The following is a 25,541-nucleotide window of genomic DNA, read 5'->3' as shown; positions in this document are numbered from 1 at the left end:
GCGTCGGGACGCCGGCAGGCTCCCCCGCCCGGCTTCTCCCCTCGGCGGACCGGCGGCAGGGCGACCCCCAGGCGGGCGGCGCGCGGACCTTCCCCCGCGGCCACGAAGCGCCGCTCCTGCGCTCCCCGGAGGGCCGCCGCGGGGGGCTGCGGCTCGGCTCGCGGCTTGCCGGGCGGCGGGGAGGCACCGCCGGTCTCGGCGCCCCGCCCGAAGCTGCCGGCCGCCCCTTCTTTCGGCGGGACCCCGGAGGGCTTCTCTGCGGCCGGGCAGCCCCCAGCCCGGGCTGCTGCTGCTGCCCGGCGGCCGGCGAGGAGCGAGCGCGGCGCGATGAGGCTGGCCCGGCGCTTCCCGGCGCGCCTGGCGCTGGCGCTGCAGCTGCTGGCCGCGGAGGTGGGTCGCCCGGGCCGCGTCGGAGCCGGGGCGGGGGCGCGGGCGCGGCCGGGGGGGGGCGAGGCCAGCCTCGGAGGGCGCCTGGGTCAGCCTCGGATGCGGGGCGCGACGGAGGGATCCAGACGCGGCCCCTTGCGAGGGAGCGGCTGCTCGGGGCGTCCTCGGGAGTAGGGCTCTGGGGCTCCCCCCGGCGTCCCCGGAGCGAAAAGCCCCCGGGTGGGGTGGGGTGGGGTGGGGTGGGGTGCGGTGGGCTCTTGCTCTTGGGGACGGTGGGACTTCGGCCCTTTTTCAAGTTGAGGCTGCCAGTGTCAATGTCCCGGTCTCGGTTCACACGACCCGCTCAAGCCGTGTCCTGACCGAAGCGCTTTTTCTGGGCTCGCACCATACCCCGGATTGAGAAAAACCCCAGGCGGGCTTTTGCTGCGGGGGGACCGTTTTGCTCCGCGAAGCGGAGTAAGCGGGTCGTGTGAACGCTGCCCGAAAGAAGGGTGGGGTTTCCTTCCACGGGAACTGGCAGAGGGTCTGCGCGCCAGGGGAGGTTCAAGCCCGTCTCTCCTCTAAGCTCTTGTTTTCAGTCCATTTGGGGGAACGTCAGTGATGATGTCGACGATGATGATGAAGAAACCCTTAGCAGGGGAATAATTGTGAAAAAAAGGACGCTCCTGAGTCCTCTTTTGCATTTCACCTCAAATCCTTTGCAGCTGTCTTCGGACTCAGTTGGCTGCCTGTGAAATGGGAAGAGCGCCTCTTTCCGATGACTCTTGCCAGGCTGAATTGCAGCAAGGTTTTCAAATCCAAGTCAGCAGTTTTAATGATGATTCAGGGAGGGCTCCCGGGTTGTCCGTCCTCTGCCTGTGGGACAGAGCTGGCTCTTGTCCGTTCGGTGTCTTTCCGCAACTGGGCTCGCTTTGAATGGATTTGACTTCTTGGTGACTTCCTTGCGATCTTTGATGCCACTTTGAGGTTGGTAGGGTTCTTGGGGTGATCCTAAAACCACGGTTCTTAGGGGTTTCATGAAAGCTTCGTTTAAGGTTGAGAATGCCAGTGCAAATTAAGGACAGCAAAGTAGAGATTACATGGATTGGGGTGCAAGCAAGAGAGCCCAAGGCTGTCTTTGCATTCAGACAACTTCCTTAATCTAATTAATGGATTAAATCACTTTTGGGGTTCACACAATACATTGAATGGGGTGGAGTTTCACAACAACCCCCCCAACTCCATCCCACCCTAAACCATATTTACATAAACCAAGCTTTAATGCGGTGTTTCTCAACCTCAGCCATTTCAAGATCTGTGGACTTCAATTCCCAGAATTCCTCAGCCAGCCTGGCTGGCTGAGGAATTCTGGGAGTTGAAGTCCACACATCTTAAAGTCGATAAGCTTGAGAAACACTGCTTTAATATGTGAATACCTCCGCTTTTTCTTTGATGTGGTTTTGTATCTTGTGTAATTGCAACCAGTAGGTCTGTTTTCCCTTCAGGACAAAAGGGCTGCCTTGTTCTTTCAGGCCCATAAATACTTAAATGGCATTACTGTGTTGTTATGACCCGCAGTCACAATATAATGTTATTAAACCGGATGGTGCTTTGCAGAACATCACCAGATCAAGTCTGTGTGCCAAGGGACTTATTCTCTAAAAAAGTGGACCAAGGAAGGAGACGTATGAAGGGTGATAAGAGAAAGGGGGGTAGGATCAATGGGGGAAGAATTTTGCATGTATTATTATTTTTAGGCAAAGTGAAGGGTGCTTTATTTTGGCAAATGCTGATAAAGCTGTGCTTCTAAGGGCTTGCAGTTTAAAACAGAACACGTATAGGTCGAAGGAAAGAAGATTTGGGGACCAGTTAAAATTCTCTTCGGCTGGTACAAGTTAAAAGAACAGGATTTGAAAAGAAGAACTTAAACATGACTTCCAAGGATTTTTTGCCTAATACAAAACACACAGTTAACTAGCACAAGAAATCTATTGTTCTTTTCCCATTAATTCCCCTCCCTTTTCCAGCCCAGCCAATGAAAAATATTGGGGTGTGTGTGTGTGTAAAATCCCCACTAACGCTGGAAATTTAGACGGTAACGCTTTACCTAAGAGTAATTCTCATAATTTTGAAAAAAACATAGAGCATCAAGAGTTTGGTTGACACTAAACTAACCGAAACACTTTGGAACGTTTCTGTGAAATTGTAGAATTTAGGGTGAGCTAGAAAAATATCCTCCAAAACATCGCGGTAAGCTTCATTTTGCTTTCTGTTTGGGTTTATGCAACCACCACCACCACCACAATAATTATTCTATTTTTGCAACTACCAAAAGCTGTGGTGGCCTGAAAAGAATATAAGTGTGCCATTGCCCAGTTTTGTTTTCTGGAGATTGATCGAATGTATGAACTGTTTGGCCTGAATTGTTTATTTGCACCTCTTGATAAATCTGGTGATTAGAATTTTTTTGGATTTCTTTCCTCCCGGATAACGTCTTTCCCTTAAACAGATATTTGGAAAGATGTCTGTAATGTTTTCAATGACATGCCTCCACTTTTTGGAAACATCTAAATCAGTGTTTCTCAAACTCGGCAACTTTAAGACATGGCTGGCTGGGGAGTTCTGGGAGTCGAAGTCCACATGTCTTAAAGTTGCCGAGTTTGAGAAACACTGATCTAAACTCTACTTGCAGAGAAGATGTGAATTTTAATTAAAACATGAACAACCTCCGCTTTTTAGGAAATCCAGCATCTTTACCTTGTGGTCTCATTTCCTTTATATACCACCTCTGATCCAGCAACAGATACTACCCCATGAGGTCAAGATTTCCTCGAGTTGAGCTAGACTCCTGGTGACTTCATGGAGGCATCCATATATTTCCTTGGACATAATACGAAGGTAGTTTCCCATCGTCTTCTGAGATAGGTTTTGACTTCTCAGTCTAGACCACAGCTGTGAGATTTCCTGGTTGCCTCCCATCCAGTACTAATCAGGTCCATCTTTGCTCAGCCACAAGGCTACTTTGATTGTATGGCAATTGCACATTAGCTTAGGCACCAGGGCCTACGAGATAACCGGGGTAGAAAACATTGCATTTTCTTAGCATTTAAGAGAGTGAAAGCAGCACGGTCTGGAGGCACCGGTGTGCCACCTAACCCCAATGGGAGAAAAAGGAGAGGGTGTGCATCAGGATGTTACAAGCACACTTCTCGTGGTACAGTTCTGTGCCACCTGCTGGAGATGTCACCCTCCGTCCCGGGAGCTCCAGCGGAAAAGATCAAGCGATTGCCTCTTTTTCTCCAATCAAGACCTTTTGCCCACCAGCGGGCACAGCCTTGGCAAAGCTTCCAAGCCAGGTTCCAGTTTCCTGCTTGGATTCAGACCCGTTCCCTGGAAGTCCTCACCTCATCGTATGCCAGCGGGGGACTGATGTTGGCGAGGTAGGAAGACCCGTGCCATCCGGCATCCGCGAGGCCATTGCAATGCCGAGGGGCGTCATCTTTGGAGGCTGAGTACCCCAACCCTCAAAATCTCCACTTCCAACCTCGGGAAGAGACGGCTCCAGGCTCGCCGAGCGTTTTCCAAGCGGCCACGGACTTTTCCGTCCGTGTCATTCCGGGAGGGTTGGACTGCGACATGCGTCTCCTCCCAAGGATTGGACCAGAGCAAGTGGGATAATTCTCACAGCAGCTGTTGTGATGTCCGACGTAGATCCAGTCACTCCTCACCGTGTTCAAGACGGCAGGCGTAGTTATTGCCTCCTCCATTTGCCCCCCCACAACAACCTTGTGAGGTGGGATGAATGACAGATGGGAGTTGCGTTGGCATGACTTGTTGGGCCATTAGTTGATGAGAGGGTGCATTGCATGAACCAGAGTATGGGGTCAGTTGTGAGTGTGTTGTGTGGACACAGTGACCGGCCCATCGTTGCCCCCCGAGACCCTCCCTCGGGACTTAGCCCAGCACCTTGCCGACAGCCCACCCTGGCTCCCATTTTTGGCACAGCCGTGGCTTCTTGCACGAAGACGAAACTGATCCGAGGTGCAAACCTTGCTTTCTCCCTTGCAGGCCAACGGATGCATCACGGATGGCTTGCAAGAGGAAAAGAGCCATTGCAGGGAAAAGAGGGGGCTAATCTAGCCTTGCCAAGGGGGTTGGGGGGCAGTTCCCTGGATCCCGCCACTAAAGCAGTACTTAAGCAGCAAGGTCAAGCCCAGTCAAAACCTGGCTGTTTTAAGCGGCAACGCTGGAGATGCTGTCTCCCCCCAGAAGACGAGAAAAGCCACGCGCCTGATGTATCAGGCAAGCCATTCGTTGAAAGGCCCGGCAGGATCCTGCGAGGGGCAGATGATCCACAGCACGAATCACCCTTGTCCCTAGGCCTGTTTTACAGATGAAGAACTGAGGCACGGAATTCACCCGGCAGAGACTGCTGGAAAGCGGAACCATCTGTTGGGGTCCCTTCTCCGCACCCTGGCAGGATCTTTCAAGTTTTGCTGGGCGTGGGAAGACCGTTCTTCCCCTGCCAGGATCTGGGGCTGAGATTTGGGGAGGCCTGGTTCAGATTAAGCCCAGCAAGAAAGAAGGGGGCAAGCTGGCCCCCTCCCCCATTCCTGCTCTGCAGCAGATTTCACGTTGGGATTAATGCGGAGCACATTTTTCCAGCTCCGCTCTTTGCATTTTTGCCCGGCTAGCCCCTGCGATGATGCGGGCCGGCTGCATAAAAGCCGTCTTTATGCTTCCTGGGGAAGGGAATTCACAGGCTAGGGCTACATATTTTCAATTCTTATTAGCTGCAACGTTGCTTTTGGGGGGTGGCGGGGATTTTTTGCTGAGAGGAGAGGGCAGGAGAGGTCTGGGTGTGCGTGCGTGTGTGTGCGTGCAAAATTGGAATGAATCCAGGAGACTGGGTTTTTGTTTTAACATGAAGAGGCTTCAGGGTGAAACTGACTTGGTAAAAGGGCAGAGGTTGATTAAAGGAATGGAAAAGGGACGGCCGCACGCTCCCCCCACCCCTGCCCCTTTCATAAATGAAAATTAGAGGCATTCCTGGGGATGTGTGAGGAACACACCCATTTTCCCTTAAGGCTGACTCACGAGGCGTCGGTGTCTGCTTGACCTTGTCTGTCTGAGAAGTTGGGCCTAGCTAGTCCAGGGATGGGACACCACCAGGAACTTCCAGGGCGAGAAAGCAGGAGCAAAACATTCACTGCATGTATCATTGCCCAGAAAATGCCAGGCAGTCCCTTTGAGTGGAGCTCAACTTGAAGGAGATGGCACTTTTGATTTTCAAGATCCTAGACACCCACGCAGACATGCCCATTTCCATTTTTCTTTTTTCTTTCAGCGTTCCCTCGGTCTAGCTTTCTTTTTTCATACGCTTATTTCTTTCGTTCATTCATTCATTCGTTCAGCTGGGCTTGCAAGATGCTCCCACCAAAGCCAACATCCCATGGAGGTAAAAACATATAATACACATTACAGTAAAATAGCAGTTAGCACAATTCATACAAGATAACTATGACTGTGAATAGTAATAATAATCTTTCTAGGATTATTAATTATAATATTGCTATTATTATTAGGTATCAGTCTAGCCCAGTGTTTCTCTACCTTGGCAACTTTAGGATGTGTGGACTTCAACTCCCAGAAGTCCCCAGCCATGCTGGATGTGTGGAGTTGAAGTCCACACATATTAAAGCCTGCTGGCTGGGGAATTCTGGGAGTTGAAGTCCACACACCCTAAAGTTGCCAAGGTAGAGAAAGGGTCTAGCCCCGTTATGCGTCTGATGAAAGGAGTTCTCGCTCACAAAAACTGATGACTTGTAATGCAATTTGTGAATTGGAAAAGGGGCCAGCCAAGTCCTGGTTCTTTGCCGCCATAGACTGAGGCGGCTCTCCGACAATTTCTGCAGCCAGAGAAAATGGGTGTCCCCCGTTTCCCCCCTTTGGGCTCGGACCCCCCTCCCTGCCCCTGCCAGATCAGCTGGAGGAAACCTCACTGAACAAATACGGGGTTGCTTCAATTCTGCAAATGAGTCCCGTGGCACGCGAGTCTGGTGTGCCTTGCCGGCCTGGGAACGCGACGTCATGGGTGCAGTGAGGTCATGACACAAGTGACGTCACATCTGCCGCTGTTGGCTGCCCTGCTCCGAAAACCACTTAACCAGATGGGTTACAAACCCAGCTGTGCTCTTCCCACAATGTGCTGAGCTTGCATGGCGTTAACTTCGTGGCTGTTTCGGGGGATGAGTGTGTCGTGTTGACTCAGCATGTTTGGTGCATTGTGCAAAGCCAGAAAATGGGTTAATCCAGAAACCAGATGTGGAGACTTCCTCCCAGGTTAATGAGGAGGGCACAGTCGCTCCCAGATCCTTGCTTAAAGCTTGCTTGATAAGGATCTGTTGCATTCCTGGTTTAGGCTAGATTTCGCCTTCTCTCTTTCTTTCTTTCTTTCTTTCTTTCTTTCTTTCTTTCTTTCTTTCTTTCTTTCTTTCTTTCTTTCTTTCTTTCTTTCTTTCTTTCTTTCAGCGGCTGCATCTGCTGAGAGCTGGGTTGTTTCTGGTTCAGCCATTATCTTGCCATGTTGCACAAATCAGCCCGCTGAATCAAACCATCATTTGTGTCATGCTTTGAGAGACCACAGATTATGCAAACGCAGAAATTATGACTTGGTGACCCAGAGTTAGGGCTTAGCACACTATCCTGGGGGACTGTTGCACTGGCCAGGGGGGTGGACTGAGGTTGCTTGCATTCTGTAGCCGGGTGTTGGATGAACTTTTGCACAATTCCACGCCTGGAAGATGTAAAATTTTAATGGATTCTCGTGTGTGTGTGTGTGGGGGGGCACTTGAGGGTGAAAAAGTGTTGAAGCCTCCAGATGCCAAGCCAGTCTACCTCTAAATGCCACCCCGTGGGGCCAAGCAAGAGCGGCTGGTCTCTCACCATTCTAATGAGCTTCCCAAGAGAACTCAGCTCTCCTCTGTTAGAAACAAAATAGTAGACGAGTAGAGTTTTGACTGCTTCCCCGAAGGAATCTTCTTGCATTTTGGAACAAGAGCCTGCAATGGTGCCCAGGTTAGCTCTCTGCAGAAAATTGCAGTCTGTTTCGGATTTGCAGGCAACACACCTGCCCAGGTAAACCCAGGTTTTGCTGTGTCTCAGGGTGGAAAATTAAAATGGGAGCGTCAGCCATCCAGCACTGCCTGGAATAGTGTCCTACCTTAAAGGGACTTGATGGGTGGGCGGGTGGGTGGGTGGGTAGGTGGGAGAGAGAGAAATTGATTGATTGATTGATTGATGAAATAGATGATAGATAGATAGATAGATGATTGATTGATTGATTGATTGATAGAGAAAGATAGATAGATAGAGATAGATGATTGATTGATTGATAGATGATAGATGATAAATAGATGATAGATAGATGATTGATATAGATAGATATAGATAGATAGATGATTGATATAGATAGATAGATAGATAGATAGATAGATAGATAGATAGATAGATAGATAGATGATAGATAGATAGATAGATAGATAGGGAGGGAAATATATTGATAGGTGATTGATTGATAATAGAGAGGGAGATAGATAGATAGATAGATAGATAGATAGATAGATAGATAGATAGATAGATATGTGATTGATTGATAGATGATTGATAGATATTCTGTGTCCCAAGAAGATTAAACTCTTTTTTTTTTTTACTATCTTAATGGGCCATTTTGTCCTTAATTTCAAGTGACTGTAGTGGCCACTTTCCGCTGCAAAGAGAGTTCTTAGCCACGGCTGCCCTTTCCCACGAAATACCGCCCCCCTCCTCTCCTGGAAACTGGTAAAGCCCGAACTCTCTCACCAAGCCTGGGGAGGGCTGGTTTCTGATGGCTTGGAAAATGACCCCCACGTTACGCAACAGCAACGCACAGTGCAGTTTCCAGTTTGCTCTGCGTCTGTTCGCCTGGATGACCTCTTGCGCTCAGAGTCGGTTTGAAAAGAAAGCAATGTCGTTATTTTGGCTGGCCTGCTGCATTTCTAGCCGCGTGGCAGGCACGGCCTCTCACCATCCAAGGAACGATGGGCAGATTCTCAATAAAACCCAAATCTCCATCGAGGCCAGGCGGGAGCAACGGCGTGGGTGGCTTGCAGCTTTGTCCCCCTTCTCGCTTTTCTCCGACATGCTGAGAATTTTGGAAATCTCTGCCGGCTCACTTTGCGGGTCAGCCGTGCCCCGTTTCGGTCCTGCCCTCGCTGAAGGATGGGCAAAGAAATTCTCCACTTGGCACAGAATTGGAACTCCTTGAGGGTGAGATAAGCCAGCTCTAAAACAGTGTTTTTCAAACTGGCAACTTGAAGATGCGTGGACTCCAACTCCCAGAATTCCCCAGCCAGCAGGCTTTAAGACGTGTAGATATCTGTCGCCAGAACATACGTGATAGCTCTTGCAAGCCTTTGCTGATGCCTGTCGATGTCCATGGACAGGAGTGCCTATGGGTGGGGGACCTCAAAAAGTCAACATGATGGGCTTTGATTGTGTGGTCATGGATGCCATTTTGACTTTTTTGATGCCCTGTCCCCCTTTGTGGATGATAGATGATCTGCAGATCTTCTTCATGTAGCATGCTTCACCAGATCAATTTGAGATCTAGTAATTGCACAGCAGGATACATTTGCTTAGTTTTAATCTTAGTTGGTTACCCTTTTGCGTACAGGTAGTCCTCAACTTATGACCATTCATTTAACGACTGTTTGAAGTTATGACAGCACTGAAAAAAGTGACTAGTGACTGGTCCTTGCACTTATGACTGTTGCGGCATCCCCACAGTCACATGATATAAATTCGGGTGTTTGGCAACCAGCATGTATTTATGACAGTTGTGTGTCCTGGGATCAAGTGATTGCCATTTGCGACCTTCCCAGGGGGCTTCCAACAAGCAGAGTCAATGGGGAAAGCCAGATTCTCTTAACGATCATGGCAAAAAGGTTGTAAAGTCGGGTGTGAGTCACTTAACAACCACATCGCTTAGCAACGGAAGTTCCGGTCTCAATTGTGGTCATAAGTTGAGGACTACTTGTAATGTATGATTACGTGTACAGGTAGTCCTCATTTAGCGACTGCCTCATTTAGTGACCATTTGCAGTTACAATGGAGATGAAAAAGTAACTTTACAACCAATCCTCGCTTTTATGATCTTTACAGGTCTGTAAAGCAAAGGAAAACTGAAGTCCAATCATAAGCACAGTTGCCGTTTCACTTAGCAGCCGCTTCGCTTAATGACTGAATTGCTGGTCCCTGTTGGGGTCACTGAGCGAGGACTGCCTGTATTGTATAAACCCAGGAAATGTATATCTTTCTGCTCATGTACCTTGAGGTTTTTCAGTTATGAAACGTTCAGTGGGTGGTGGTTGTTCTGTTCAGACCTTCCTCCGCCTGTGTCCGGAGCCAACTTCTTACTGCTGTGGCTGATTGTTTCATCTGCTGCACTTCCGTTGTCTTCTTCAAGGCTTTCACTTGGGGCTGTCAGCTTCCTGGAAAATAGGTTGCCTGTTTGGCGTGTGGCGTGCCTTGCAGGGATTTTCCAAAAGGGAGGACCGGGGCGAAGACAGTCCCCCACTGTCTGCTCTGCACAGGGAGAAGGTTCAAGAAGGCATCTCCACCTGAGACTGGACAACCTTTTACTGTTCCTGCATTCCTGTAGCCACGGCCACGCCGGGCCCACGTTGCTGGCCAGCAGATCCAGATGGGCTGTTGATGTGGACCAAATAGGCCCTCAATGCCCGGTGCTCATTAGCAACCTTTGAAAGTGAACATTGGTAGAACATTAGAAGTGGCACCCAAGAACCGCTGCATTGGGAAACAGGTTGATTTAGGGGCTGGGTGGGCCCCCGATGGCTGGGCACGGAGAGCTGCGTTTGCACAGCACGACCCCCTCAGTTAGTTTGGATAACGGGGCGTGTGAACCCAAGCTGGTCAGTGCCTGAAGGAATACGCCATCGGGGCTGGAAACCAGGTTGACTTGCTCATCGGGTGAAGGTGGACCTCTGAAAATCGGGTCTGTTTCTGGAGAGGAAGGAGGGTCTTCTCTTGGCAGACGCATTCAGGAGCGTAAAGGTCTTGCTGTCTGCAGGAGGTGGGGTGGGGGGGAACTATCATTCGTGTTTTGGCTAAGTTACAAGCGTGTGTCTTCCAAAATGTGGTTCATTGAGGAGGGGGCTGGGAAGAAGGGGCACAAGGGACATTTGATTGTCCGAGTCTGCCCACCGTGTTGGGACGGTGGGAGTGCAGAAGCCTCGGGCAGAACAAATCTTGCTGGACCGTCAGCTTAGAGCAGTGTTTCTCAACCTTGGCCGCTTGAAGATGGGTGGACTTCAACTCCCAGAATTTCCCAGCCAGCTGTGCTGGCTGGGGAATTCTGGGAGTTGAAGTCCACCCATCTTCAAGCGGCCAAGGTTGAGAAACACTAGCTTAGACATTTCCTTTTGCAAAATGTTCCAGGCTGGGTTGAACGGCACAACGTGGAGCCACCGACACCTTGGGGGTACCGCATTGCAAGCCCTTTCGTCTCTGTCCCACCCAGGGGCACCGATGCACACCCCGGTTGCTTTGCCCCCCGTTTGGGTCCGTCTTCCAGATGGGCCTGCAATCATTAACTCTCTCCAGATGCCGGGCAAGCCAATTAACGGGCTTTGTTCTTGGCTCGGAGGCGGAATGGAGAAAATGTTCCAAGGCGAGGCTTTTCGGAAAGGGAGATGAAACTCTCCAGAGGACGCCCCCCTCTCCTTTTTCTCTTTATTTGCAAAAAGGATGGATGAGATCCTTCTTGTAACATGATCCCCTCTCCGGCGGGAGTTTCGGCTTAATTAGAACAGGGGCTTGGACTCTGGATGGTTTTTCGGGGAGGGGGAGCAAAACTCAACAAGGAACAGAGGGCGGTCTTGTTCCTTCTGCCCAAGGTCTCAGGGCTGGGGTGGAAAGAAATTCCTCGCTGCCAGCTGCAGGGCATCTTTTGGCAGCAGATTCCTCCTCGGTGGAAGGGGGGGAAGGAGGGCCCCCTTTTTCAGCAGGAGAGGTGTTTCGGTTGCATTCCAAAGGTTATTAATAGGGACCCCGCAGGGTGAAGTCTGGGGAAAATAATGAGCCGGTTGCGGGAGCCGAGGGGCGCGCAACAATTCCTGCCCGGCCTTTGCTGTTTTCTGCAGAAAGTGCCTTCTGTCTGTGGCAGATGTGGATTTAAGTCTTTTGAAAGTCTTGGGGGACCCCCCACCCTGCTTTGGTTTTCAGATAAGACCAGCTGCACTGCCGGCTTCAGTGGGGCTCCGTTCCAACAGCAAGGCGTGCTTTTTCTACTTTGCCACACCAGAAATTCCCCCGTCTTTCCTTTCCCCCAGCTGGTGCCCCTCAGGAGGGCAGAACCTCAACGCCCATCATTCCCGCTGCTGCTGGGCAAGGATAGGGGGTTTGCAAGAAAGTGGACTGGGTTTGGGGGTGTCTAGGCTGTGCTGGCAAAGGGCGAGCCGGCGGGAGGGTTAGGGTATGAAAGCTTGAGCGGGGAAATAATGATCTTCCTTTGGCACCCGCCTTCGTTCTCTGAGCGGCTCTGGAATTTTTGGATAAAAATCAAACCAAGATTCCACAAAGGCCCCGTCCGCTGTGGTGTGATCTAACCAGGGTTGTTCCTTCTCCTACCTCCAGAAGTACAAGTGACTTTCAACAGCCTTGGAACCCTTCCTTTAAAGCTGAGATATTTTTGGGGAGGGGGGCGAAGCAGGTGGAGGGGAGGGCAGAAGTTGCTTCCAGAGGAAAAACTCTGAGCATTCCCACCCAATGGTGCCTCCCCTTCCTCCTCAATGGATTTTGGGGGTGCAGAGACAGGCGGCGGAGGAAGCAGCAGCCTGGCAGTTTGTCTGCACCAGTTGGGTTGATACCTGCTTCCTAGGTTTTCAAGCAGACTTCTTTCCTGGTAGTAAAACATGGCAGTGGAGGGGTCCAGAACAAGGAAGGGTTGCAAATGGATGAAGTCACTGAGGTCTGCTGGAAAAATGCTGCGTAAAACCCGGGCGTTGAACAGCGAAAGTTGGTTCTTGGATCCTCGCCCTGGTGGTTTTCAGCCATAACTAGTCCCCACGGCCAGTCAGGCAAGACTGGAACAAGCCAAAATAGGTGTTTCCCCCCAAATTTTAATTTTATCGTCTTGCCGCTGAAACCCCAGGGTCACCTGAACAGCAGTTTTGCTGCTAAATTAAGAGATAAAGCAGTTTCTCTTCCCGACTTGGTTTGGATGCTGAAATAAATGACGTTCCGAAGTAGGGACCAGAACAAGAAATGTACCCTGGATGCTTCCTTTGATTTCCCACCAGGAACTTCTGCAGGGATGGTCAAAAAAGTCAAGATGGTGGGTGCAACCACAGGATTGTACCCCTGCCTGTTTTTATACCTGCCATCTTGACTTTTTTGACCACCCACGGACACCCCCTTCCTGTTACTCTTCTTTTCCTTCTTCAGTTCCTTCTGCTCAGCCTTTTTCCATGCTCTCGCCTTGTTAAGGAGAAAAAGGCCTGAAAAATCCCCGTCTTTAGCTGATTCTTCTCTCTGACTCTGGTTGCAGCTTCTGGCGCATCAAGGCTGCGAGAACGGGCAGGTCACTTCGTCTGGAAACTGCTGCACCCTCTGCCTCCCGGGCTTTGGGGCACGCGTGCCCTGCGGTAGCACCAACACTGTATGTGAGCCCTGCCAAGAAAGTGAGTATCCGGGGCCTGGCGGGGGGGAGCCCCAGGTTGGCATCTCGGTCACTCCAAACTGATGTAGGAGTTCAGCAGAATCAAACTCCCATCCTGGAGTTGGATAACTGGAGATCAGTGGTTCTTAAACGGCTTGACCCAGTTACCCCTTTTCCCGGTCACAAGTAATGTCATTATCCCCCCACAAGCAACAGACTGTTGTTCTGCACAAGTGTCTCCAGACCCAAACTGGATCTTCAGCACACAAACAAGCAATTGCAAATGGCTCCAGGATATGCCCAAATGACCCCCAGGGGGTCCTTACCCCATTTAAGAACCACATAGATCCCAGGTGAACTTCTTGAACGGGACTGGGACTTTATCACCTTATATATGTTTATAGATTACCTATACAAATACAATAAATAAATCAATAAATATCAGAAGGGAGGGTGTATCATGCATGATGAACGGAGTCAGTGATGTGCTGGTAAATGCTTAGGACTGGCTCTGCCAGCTCCATTGCCAGCACCGTGCCACGAGCCGTAGAACAGCTGATTGGCACGGTGGGCATCATAAGTCAGCTCCGCTCTTCACCGGCTTGCTGAATTCCCGAAGAGTTAACCATCGGTTCTCGTGAGCCGATACGAGCTGGCCCTAGCACACCACTGAACTGGATCTTTGCAGAACTGTTGAGGGGCCCCTGAAGTGCTAGAGGGGCCAAAGGCATGCCCACGGGGGGCCGCCCCCAAAAAGACCCTTTTGGCCTCTCTTCACCTGTGTGAAAACTGCACAGAAGAAAGCCATCTTTCCATTCACAGTCCAAACGACGTTAGCGCTTGGATGGGTCTTAAAACATGCTGAATCTCAGGATGGGGAACTGGGTTCAGACTTTCTGCACCCCCCCTTCTCAGCACCCACATAAAGCCATTTGCAGGAGATGGCTGGTGAAAGGTAACCCCAGTCTAAGTCTGGCTGTTCTAGATAAGTTGGCAACGAGAATTTAAACTCAGAGGTATCCATAGAATTTGGAGTTTTCATCCAAATGTCAATATACACCAGTGTTTCTCAACCTTGGCAACTTGAAGGCGGGTGGACTTCAGCTCCCAGAATTCCCCAGCCAGCCATGCTGGCTGGGGAATTCTGGGAGTTGAAGTCCACCCATCTTCAAGTTGCCAAGGTTGAGAAACACTGATATACACCTTGCAACATTACAACTTAATCTCCAGTCTTTACATCTGAGCACGTGTTGCAAGGCACATCGAAAAGGTGCAAAGCTTGAATCGTGGCCCTCTCACCATTTGAACCCCTTATCCTGCTGTGGGTGGCCGTGTTTAAACCCCTGTAGAAAGGTAAGGATGACACCTAGTTTAATCAATCTGAAATTTCCGGTTATTTCATCCAAGGATGCTGGTTAGGGGTGAGGACATTTATGGACATATCCAGACATCCTGCACTAATGATTGGTGAAATACAATTCCCATCGACCCCCACTGAGAACACGCACAGACCAAGTGAAATACAGCAGAACCTAAGTTGAACACACTAATTGGGTGAAGGACTGTCCACTATTTTTGCCCCGTGCAAAAATAGGTCATCGTGGCGATTTGCATGGTGCGTTGGGCAAATGACATAAATCACCAAGGAAATGGGATGTGTTTTACGTGAAGCCCGTCGCACTGAGTTGCACAAAATCAAGATATCACTTGTAAAGTAGGTTTGAGCACGGTTGTCTCAACACAAACCCTGTCCAGAGGTTTGATCTGAAAATTGATCTTCCTTCTTGGCATAGATTTAATCGCAGGTCAGTGAACAACTCTGAGGCAAGGGCATTCGGTGGGAAGGGGGAACCGACACCATCCACAGCAACTCTCTTGACTTTTTTGACACCCCCCCCTCCAATTTAGGATTAGCCTTGGTTAGTTTTCCTCTGTGTGTTGTGCAAACGCAACTTATTCAGGGCACTGCTGGTTCATTCTGTGGGACAAAGTCAGAAATGCTGGGAACCAGGTGGAGGTTTCTTCCAAATCTGGACGGGCACCATAAAACGCCATAACTGGGGCTTCTCTCCCAACAGGTGTGACGTTCTCCTCCACGGCCAGTGCCACTGACCCTTGCCAGCCTTGCTCCTCGTGCCCGAGCCATCTTCCCCTGCTGGGTTCTTGCACTCCGGCCCGTGACACTCTCTGTGCCACCAGCTGTCCCCGCGGGCATTACCTTGCCCCAGGAAACGGGAGCCAGCCTCAGGGGCCCTGTGTGCCTTGCCAAACGTGCCAAGAAGGCTTTGGAGCTATAAAGGCGTGCGGGCCCAGCACGGACACGGCCTGCCAAGAGTGCCCAGATGGCTATTATTCGGAGGTGAAGAGCTCTTCCGAACCGTGCCTTCTCTGCCGACAGGAATGTGGCAAGAATGAAGTCATGATCCAGCCGTGCACCCCACTATCAGACACTCTCTGCATGGGTATGTAGGTGCGCCGTGGGGAAGGGCTAAGCGGTGGTCACTCGAGAATTGAACAGGTGGGGGGCATGGGCTGCCCTGCCATGATCCAGTGGACTCTGCAGATGCCATTCTGCTGCGATGCTGCCCAAGTGTGCAATTGCCTCTGCCCACAGCAGTGCGATCTTGTCCCCAAAGATTGCAGGATGCTGGTGGGGCATGTCTGGAACCTGGCAGGAAATCTGTCAGGTTTGACATACGCAAGATTTGTACCAGGCAAAAACTCTTTTATTTTTCCTGGCTTTTAATATATTCATGTTTGGTGTTTATGCTGCAATGGAATGTTTAAACAAAACCCATTTCTGCTCTCTGCTTTTCCTCTGTACATGTCCTCTAGGCCGCCTTTAGCAGTTTCCTTTTAGGTCATGCGTAAGCCATGTTGAGACAAGTAGAGAATGTTTTAAAATAAAGAAATCAAGATTCTGCCAGGTTTACAGGATCTGGCATATCCAGGTCTGCAAAACAGGCTGGATTCTGAACTCCCGGCAAGATGAACATTAGGATGACCAAGAAACAGCTCTCCAAAGTGGCAGCTGGTGAGCTAAACATCTGGAGGGCCCTAGTCTGGGGAAAGCCTTTGAAATGCAAGAAACTTCTCAGCCTTGATGACGGCACCACGTGGGGCCACAATCCAGTTCAGGCAGAGCAGATGGTGTGAACCCAGCTAAGTGTGGCTTAACCAAGCCAGGCGTGAATTTAGTCTTGGTCTTTTCGAGTAGGCGTATGCACAGATACTTGTGTGTTTATAGATTTATAAATAGACGTATCTATGCATTTATTTGCAGATCAATGCCAACTTGTGCTTTGGGGGTTATCCCACCACGTTTTGCTGCAAACCCCCAGCTACTCTTGGCCTGCTTGTGTTGGTCTCGCTTGCACGCCAAAGACCTTGGTGCAACGGGCCCCAAACATTGGCAGACCCCACTGAGTCCAACTGCCGGCTTTGTTCCCTTGATACCAGCCTCAGCCCCAGAGAAATCCCAAGGCATCTTGAACTTAAGTCTTTTTCTTCCTGTTCCTCTCCCTTGCTCTCCCCAGGCGCTGCTTTTAGTGCCCCAGCTATTTTAGGATGAGTTTTGTGGGTGGGTGTTTGTTGGCTAGACTCCTGCAGTTGTTCGCAATCTTCATAATCTTCCTTTTGTTCCATGTCCTTCTCTCTAATCCTCCTTGGCAGGCAGAGGGTGGGGGGCAGAAAAGGCTGAGGGCTCCCCGATCCACCCTGTATTCAGGGACCGGGGTGGCCCTGGGGAAGGGTGGGGCCGGGGGGGGTGAGTCAGTAGCAATTTGGTTGCCAGACCCCCCCCTCCGCCCCCATTTATCAGCTCTGCCCTCTCTCATCCTCTACCTTTTTCCCGGTGGTGTGCAGCTGGGGGAGGGAGGAGAAAGTGGGGGTGAATAAGCCTTGAAAGGAGACCGCGGAGGCAATGTTTGCTTTGGGGGAAAGAGAGAACAGCACAATGGGGGAAGTGTCTGCTCTCAGCAATGGGAAAGAGGATCAACCAGCTGCAGGAGAGATGCAATTCTGCGACAGAAGCAGTTTTTTTCTCTTCTTAATTACACACACACACACCCTGCAAACACGCAGAGTCTGCTTTTCCTCCTCCCAGCGGCCTTCCGAAAGTCATGCCTTTCAGCCAGTGTTTTGCAAGCTTGGGAACTTGAAGATGGGTGGACTTCAACCATGGCTGGCTGGGGAATTCTGGGAGTTGAAGTCCACCCATCTTCAAGTTTCCAAGCTTGCAAAACACTGTGCTAGAGGAACTCTGGTTGGGTATGAAGTTTGCATCTTCTCCCACAGCGCCACGTAGCTTTTCTTCTGCTCTTCCATCCTTCCCCTAATTTAACAGAAGAGGATCCCCTTTTGCAACTGCCATGCAAATGGGAAGGAGGGAGATTTTTTTTTTGCCAGTGCCAATGGGCACATGCGGAACGTTGAGGCCCTCTTGTGGGCACTCTCACAAAATGGCTGCAGAGCTGTATTCCCAGAAAGCGGATGGGTGAATCGCTCTGGGCCATCCCTCTATCCCGTTCAGCTTCTTTTTGGGCACCCTTTCAAATTCAGCAGGCCCTGACGGACAGCTGTCCGTGCCCCGGGGACCCACAGGGACATCCAAACGGTCCTGGAGGCTTCATTTAACGTGTTTTTTAATTAGTCCTCTAAAGAAAAATCAGATATTGGCAGCCAAACCTCCTCTTGGCTGAAAGACCCTATGGTTTTTGAAGCTGCCCAGCCTCTGGGTTCAGCCCAAGCTCTGCAGACAGGTAGGTTGCTCGGTGGCACCTCTACAGCCCAAGCAAAAGCTGAATTAATTTAATTTTAACAGAGCTAAAACCCTCCTTAATTACATCCAGCTAATCTGATTGCTCTGCCAGTATTTAATCATCTTCCTTTTTAAAAATCAAAACCAGCAGCGCTCGATGTTTTCCAAGCAGAAAGCCACACTTCATTTCTGCATAATGCTGTATGCTGGGCTTGGGGTGGGCTGGGGGGCTGTCTCTAAAAGAGAGTGGGCGGAGCCAAGAGAAAGCCTACATCTGATTGACATTTACATTGCCGAAATAGGAGAGTCATTCATACAATTATTCTCCAGGCAGATGCATACTGATTTTTTTTTAGCTTTCTCCTGCACTGAAGATTGCAACGCGCTACGTTTTGCTACGTTGCCCTGTTCAGGAAGGCACATGGAACTGAGGTCTCAGGGGCTGGGGACAATGAGGAATTGTTGATGTGTGCTCATCTGGAGAGCATCAGTTCAGTCTGGAAGTTTGCAAAACCCAGCTCCGCAAAAGAGACAGCTGAAATAGTTTCCCCGTTAATAAGCGTCTTCTTGCGTACAGCTCATGGTCCTGGCATATCAGCGCGTTTGAAGATGGGGAAGATGATTTTCCTCCCATTTCCCCATTTCTGCAAATATATGACCTCATTTCATCTCGACACCCGGTCAGCTTCCGCTGGAACGGGGCAAAAAAGAAACCTCGGCCGAGCCAACCCCATCTTAGCCATGCATTTTTTTCCGCGTGCAAAATCGTAAAAGAGATGTGCCGTGTAGGGCAGTGTTGCAGAACTGCACATGAGGAGGGGCAAAGAGAGAGAAAAGGCGGTAATTCCCCACTCTGTTTTGCAAGGCTTCTGTGCAAGGCTTCTGTGAAAGTACACTGTTCACACCCATCTGCAATTCTTGTTTGAAAGTGCAGGAATTCCTGCCTGCGTTGGACGTTATTTAGATCAGGGTTCCTCACCCTTGGCAACTTTAAGACGAGTGGACTTCAACTCCCAAAATTCCCCAGCCAGCCGTGCAAGGAGGAAGGAACCCTGCTTTAGAATCAAGTTTATTCCTTTGATTGACGGATAAAAAGTTGAGTCTACTTTTAGCAGGTCAAACATGTCATCAATCCATCCAATTAAAAAGCGATGCTAAAATCTTCTTTGAGATAAACTCAGGCCTTTTAACTCATTGACCCCTCCATGGAGTTTTCTTGGCAGCCATCCAAAGAGGTTTGGCTGTGTTTAGGACAACCCAAGTCTAATTTGCAATGCCGGCGTGTCCTGGTGGCCTCCCATCCCGGGATGAACTAGGTCTGGCTCTCTTGGGCTTCAGAGATCCGCCCACAGGGTGCAAGAAAGCCAACCAATAACATCATGTGGAATTGCGAAACTTAGAAGCGGGACAGTGGTGGGTGCGCAACTGAAATAAGTCGCGTTGTTGGAGTTGGGCGGCCTTATAGATCCAGGTAACAAACGAACGAATAAATGCCGAGAGCGATGAAACTTGGGCGCTATCCTTATTGGGGCAGGGCGGGAATTCTGCCGTCAGGGCCCTTGAGAAAGCGCCTTCTTGGGCTGCCACAAAGCAGATTCCTGGAGATTTCGGGGCTTCTGTCCCAGCCAGGAACTCGCTAATGTCTCCTCCGTGTTCAGACACATGAGCACCAGATGCGCGGGAGGGGGTAGTGCAAAAATCGGGGAAGGCGATTAATTCCTGATGTTTTTCTCTTCCCCCGCCTCGTCTGCTTTTTGCAAACGCTCGTTCCTTCCGACTTGGTCTTTTTGGTTGGCAGAAGTCGTCTGGGGGTGCCAGTCGCTCTCCTCCCCTTGCATCTTCTGAGATGACCCCGAGGCGTGCCCCCAGCTGGCTTCGAGGGCATCGGGGCTTCGCTTCCCTCTTTTTAACTTTCTTGGGGGGCGATTGATTTGCACAGATAAAGAGCTGCAGATCCTGAAGCGCACCGAGGGGGGGCCCTGGAAAGAGCCCCCGAGAAGGACGCCACCCCTGCGGGCGGAAGGCAGCGATTCCCCCAATTCGTCCTCCGAGTTTGTTCCCCCGCTGGTGGACGGCCAGCAGAACAACATCATCCCGGTCTACTGCTCCATCCTGGCGGCCGTGGTGGTGGGACTCCTCGCCTACGTGGCTTTCAAATGGTAAATCTCCGGGGTGGGGGTGGGTAGCCCGGATGAGGACCCCCGAATGGGACATAGCCACCCTTCCCCAAATTCCCCGCAGGCGGAAATCTACAAAGACCAGGCAAAAGGTGATAGCCTCTTTGCTTTCCTGATGTGCTACTTTTCTCCCTGCAGGGAACGGGAGGCTAGGCCCAAGCTCTTTAATTCAACCGGGCTGGGGGATTCTGGGAGTTGAAGTCCACACATCTTAAAGTGGCCAAGTTGGAGAAACACGGCTCTGTGCTCTTGAGGTTTCTCACGCCCAGCCCCGCTGCATCTGTCAAGGTGGCCTTGGGGGAGCACCATCTCCCCCCGCCTCTCCGTCTGGGGTCCGGATCCCAGCCTAGCTAGGCTCTGCCGGAAGGGCCAGAGATAAGCAGCTTCTGCTCCCGTCCATCTCACCGCTTGCTTTGACCCCCGGGGTGCCCAGCCGCAACGGCGTGGCCGCCTCTGCCAACGTCTGGATTTGGGGAGCTGCCCTGTGCCCCTTTGCAGGACGGGCGTCCCCAAGGCCCCTCCTGTGTGTGGGCAGCCAAGGTGGCTCTTCTAAAGACGCAGCTGCTTCTGCCGTTGGCGGAAAGATGGGATGGCGCTAATGAAAAGGGCCCCCTCGGTTTCTTTTCCATCGATGCCAGCGGCTTCCTGGGTGGAGTTGCCTCTCACCTCTTTTGCTCGGTGGCCGATACTAAACACCCCCCCCCCCAAAAGTAGGCAGCAAGTTTCCTTGCTGGGCATTTCGCCGTCTTGCCCGGGAGTGAGATTCGTCATCGACCAAGGTCGCGTCAGCACCGGGAGGGTCCAGGTTTTGCCCAGAATGTATCCGGACGGGTGCCTTAATCCCATTCTGAGCTTTGCGCAAGCCCCCAAACCCTCAACGGTAGCCAAACAGGCTGGATTGGGACCGTAAACACCCCGCCCAGTCCATCCAAGCTTGACAGTTTGTGCAAATGCATTGGGGGGGGTTGTTGAAGCAGGGATGGAGAAATGCAGACAGGCGGATAAGGGGCGAAGAATAAGGCACCGTCTTATGCTGGGTTCTGCCGAACTCTAATTTTGGCCCAGTGCAGCGTAATTCATTTCACCTCTTTAGGAAAATGATCTCGAAGTTTGCCAGGAGGGAAAGCAACTTGCTTTTCTCTCGGTTTCCCGTTTATTCCCCCCCCGACCTCCCCCCCAAGATAACCGCTTTCCAGCTCACTCGCCCTCTCCACCCTCCCTGCACAGCGTCCCGTACCCCCCATGCCCCCTGCCCTTCGTCCAACTCAGCTGTCCTCTGCCCGCCGCAGCATTCCTCTTCTCTCCCACACCGCGGCCATCTGCGCAGAGACGCCAGCGGGAGAGGGTCTCGCTTGCTCAGCTCCTAAGAGCCGAGCTGCAATTCCTTAATGGTCCGCCCAGCTGCCACGGCCTGCCTGAGCTGGGCCACGGTTTGGAGGGAGGGGAGGCAAGCCAGGGCTCGCTCGCTCGCTCGCTCGAAGAGGGAAGTGGGGAGGGGGTCGTGGGGAGGGCCCCCAAATAACGTCCCCCCTCTCCGGTGCAGCTGGACCACTTGCAAGCAGAAACACCAGCTCGCCAAAGCCCGGATGGGGGAGGTGGGCTCGTCCCCGGAAGGGGAGAAGCTTCACGGAGACAGCGGCGTCTTCCTCGACACCCACAGCCTCCAGGAACACCACCCGCTCAACAAGGGTAAGACCTGCCGAGCCCCCTAATACGTCAGGGGAACCCTCCCGAGAGTCATCTCAAGCACCAAGCAGGACTTCGATGTGGAGCTGCTCTGCGGGAACTCCCACGCCCAAGTTGCTAGTCCTCATGGTTGGGGAAGTTTTTACTGCAGGTCCATGGGCACGATCTTGTCCAGATGCCCGGTGGCTACGATTTAACCCAAGTGTGTCCAACCCAACCTTCAAGGGGAAAAAAAATGTAATTGCAGGGAGGGAATTCTTTAGTGATGGGAACTTTGAGCAGGGCTGTCCCCACCCCATAATATTTCCCTCCAGGATCTCCTTGTCTGTTTCTCTTTAGAAGTGAGATGGATGGATGGATGGATGGATGGATGGATGGATGGATGGATGGATGGATGGATGGGGGAGGGAGGGGGGGAGGGAGGGAAGAAGGAGGGAAGGCAGGAAAAGGGAAGGAAGGAAGGCAGGAAGGAAGGAAGGAAGGAAGGAAGGAAGGAAGGAAGGAAGGAAGGAAGGAAGGAGAGAAAGAGAGAGCTGCTCCATCAAATCGAGTTTATTTCCTTTCCTTTCTCTCTTCTCCTCCCCCAACAGGACCCAAAGCCGACCCCCAGCTGTACAGCAGCCTCCCCCACCCCAAGCAGGAAGACGTGGAGCAGATGCTGGAAACACCCACCCCCCACGGCAAAGACTGGCGCAGCCTGGCCAACCACCTGGGCTACGAGGAAGAAACCATCGAGACCTTTGACCGGGGAGAAGCCCCTGCCCACACGCTGCTCTCCGATTGGTCAGCCCGGGAGGGGGCCACCCTGGAGGTCCTGTGCACGGCACTGGCCGCCATCGAGAGGGGGGACGTGGTGGACCGTTTGAACGTCCCCGTCGAGGTCAGCTCTGTGGTGTGAAGGACGCGCTCTGCAGCCGATGGACCTGCAACGATTATTTTTGTCAATCTGGGTTTTCCTTAAAAATAAAACAAAATTTTAAAAAGCAGGGTAGTAGAGGGAGGGGGAAGAAAGGGACGGATGGGGACACTTTTGATACTGTAATAGGACCTTCTTTTTTTTTTTTGGACGAAAAAAGGAAACAACCAGGGACTGTGGCTGCAAGCGAAGAAGAGGCTTAGCAGGAGACAAACCAGCTGGATGCGTTCTCTGCTCCAGGGACGTTCTTTATCTAGAACAGCCATCTCGGACTTCCTGGTGGCCTCCTATCCACACTGGTTTAGCTTTTGGAGGTCAGCTAGATCCTTCCCTTTGGTCAACCCAATTCTCTCTCTCTCTCTCTCTCACACACACACACACACCCCCTCTGCAGACATGTCATTCTCGGCCTCACGTCCTTTTTGTCCCACGCCTCGCACCCTGCATCATGTGGCCCTCACAGGATGCTGGCACCAGGTTGACCACCAACAAAACATGGCTTAAAAAAACCATTACAGCTCATTACACAAACAAGCTGCTGGATGGCTTCTGGGGCGGCCTTGTCCACGCAGCAAGGACAGTGGCTGTGTTCCCACAAGACGTTAAACCACCAAACCCCGCAACCCCATTTCAGTGTAACCTAGCAGATGGTGTGAACTCTGCCTAGCTAAAGTGGAGTATCCAGAGATGTCTGCTTTACAAAGGGGAGGGGCTTCGATCGCATGGTGTTGGCCACCATCTTGACTTTTTTGACCCACCTCTGCATATCCCCTGGGCTACCCTTGGGATCCCGTTGCCTTTCTGGCCAAAATGCTTCCCCAGGACTGAGTTTTGCTCCTCTTTCCTTTGACTTGATTCCCACAAAGATGAAACGAACTGCACTGGTCCAACCCCAACTCTGAGCCATAAGCCATAGTTAACAGACCACAATGGCTATGCACACCAACCTGATAAGCCAAGAATAACTAGCTTGCATGATGGCTCCATGCACTATCCCAGTTTACACAGTACAGCTGTGCTTCTCAACCTCAGCAACTTTAAGATGTAGGGACTTCAATTCCCAGAATTCCCCAGCCAGCTGTGCTGGCTGGGGAATTCTGGGAGTTGAAGTCCCTACATCTTAAAGTTGCTGAGGTTGAAAAACACTGCAGCATGATATAGTGTGTTGCAGCATAGTTTGATCTTGGCAATTGTGGTTTGTCGAGTGGGCTTAGGGTCGGGCATTTGCCGTGAACGTGGTCAGCAGATAGAAATTGCCTGAAGCAAACGAGCCTCCCGCTGCCCTTCCGAGCCCAACTTCCCTGGTGAACTCTTGGTGCCTTTTTTTAAAAACGAAACCATCCAACACCACAGATTAAAGCCAGGCTATTTCCAGATACCTTCCTGTTGAGAAGACCTCACCGGTCTCTGCAGCAGAAGTCTGTCTTTTCACCATTTTCCAGATTCAATTTGCCATTCTCTTGTTCACTTCCCCCCCAAACATTGCAGTGAGTACCCATTTTGTCTTTCTTTCTTTCTTTCTTTCTCTCTCTTTCTCTCTTTCTTTCTCTCTTTCTCTCTCTTTCTTTTCTTTTCTTTCTTTCTTTCTCTCTCTCTTTCTTTCTCTCTCTCTCTCTCTCTTTCTTTTCCTTCCTTCCGTCCTTCCTTCCTTCCTTCCTTCCTTCCTTCCTTCCTTCCTTCCTTCCTTCCTTCCTTCTCCCTCCTTCCTTCCTTCCTTCCTTCCTTCCTTCCTTCCTTCCTTCCTTCCATCCATCCATTTCTTTTCTCCTTCCTTCCTTCCTTCCTTCCTTCCTTCCTTCCTTCCATCCATCCATCCATTTCTTTTCTCCTTCCTTCCTTCCTTCCTTCCTTCCTTCCTTCCTTCCTTCCTTCCTTCCTTCCTTCCTTCCTTCCTTCCTTCCTTCCTTCCTTCCTTCCTTCCTTCCTTCCTTCCTTCCTTCCTTCCTTCCTTCCTTCCTTCCTTCCTTCCTTCCTTCCTTCCTTCCTTCTCCTTGGCAAGATTGCCCACCTAACCCAGAGTCCTTGCCCCATGGCGAGAGGACAATTGCATTCACACGACACTTTGAACCTGCCTTCTGAATTAACTCATGTTCTGGATTTGTGCAACCCATTGGCTAAGTATAACCAGAGGAGCTGCATATGGGCGTAACACGCTAAACCCCATTTTTGCAAAAAAATGCAACTCTCTACGCAAAGATTTCCAGGAACCAAGCTTAGTGTACGAGTTCACCTGACCTGTTTTTGCAATGCGGCTGGCATCTCCTCCTCCCTGGATGACCACTGCTGAGCCATCCATGAATATTCAGGCTGCGCACGCTTCAAAAATTATTCCAAAACAGTGCTCTGGACCTTGGGTGAGTCCAGCCCCTCTCCGCCATTCATTAAAACAGCTGGGTCCTTTTGGAGGCCTCCACATCAGCCTGGGACAAGATGCGGCTGCTTTAAAAGTTTTGATTTGAGTCCCCTCCTTAAAGCATGTTTTTAAGGCAGACACAGAAGCCTGGAAAAAGATGGGTTGCTTGGATGGGTCAAAGGAAGACGCTGGACTTGCATGGGGTCCAAATCACAGCTTCCAAAAAATCTGAGGATCTAACACAGTGGCCGTGGTGTGTCCCTTCCCTGGCAGAGGAGTGAATGGATTATGCCTTTTCCAATCTCTCTTCCAATCCTTCCTTTCCATGAATTTTCAAAGCACACCGAGCTCTACCCAGTGGGCAGCTAAGTCTTATGAAGATCAGATAAATTTGCTTTTCTAAAGCAGCTACGGATGGGCTCGTCTGTCCCGTAAGGAAGGAAAGCAGAAAAGTGAAGCAACGGAGGGAGAGCCAGAAAGGGAGACGAGATGATTGCACCAAAAATCAAGAAGGAAAGGAGACCGCTGTATAGAGAGAAGAAAGGTGCTGGTCCTCTTTGCAACCG

At 51.1% G+C, this 25,541-nt stretch overlaps 1 protein-coding gene across 1 annotated transcript; it reads left to right on the top strand.

The window, feature by feature from the left end:
- On the top strand, positions 1–24,507 carry LOC103056968 (tumor necrosis factor receptor superfamily member 16-like). The gene is made up of 6 exons (XM_088150519.1): positions 1–390; positions 12,974–13,106; positions 15,163–15,546; positions 19,783–20,002; positions 21,564–21,709; positions 22,297–24,507. Exons 1-6 carry the CDS (start codon positions 328–330, stop codon positions 22,602–22,604), a joined length of 1,254 nt encoding a protein of 417 aa, XP_088006645.1. The 5' UTR covers positions 1–327; the 3' UTR covers positions 22,605–24,507.
- Positions 24,508–25,541: the final 1,034 nt, after the last annotated feature.

This window comes from Python bivittatus, unplaced genomic scaffold (genome assembly GCF_059951505.1).
Source record: "Python bivittatus isolate LINGU-HERP-01145 unplaced genomic scaffold, Pbiv_v1 ctg000610_np1212, whole genome shotgun sequence".
In the NCBI taxonomy this organism is placed as follows: Eukaryota; Metazoa; Chordata; class Lepidosauria; order Squamata; family Pythonidae; genus Python; species Python bivittatus.
The sequence above is the reverse complement of the archived record's forward strand: the minus strand, read 5'-3'. Positions and strand labels throughout refer to the sequence as shown.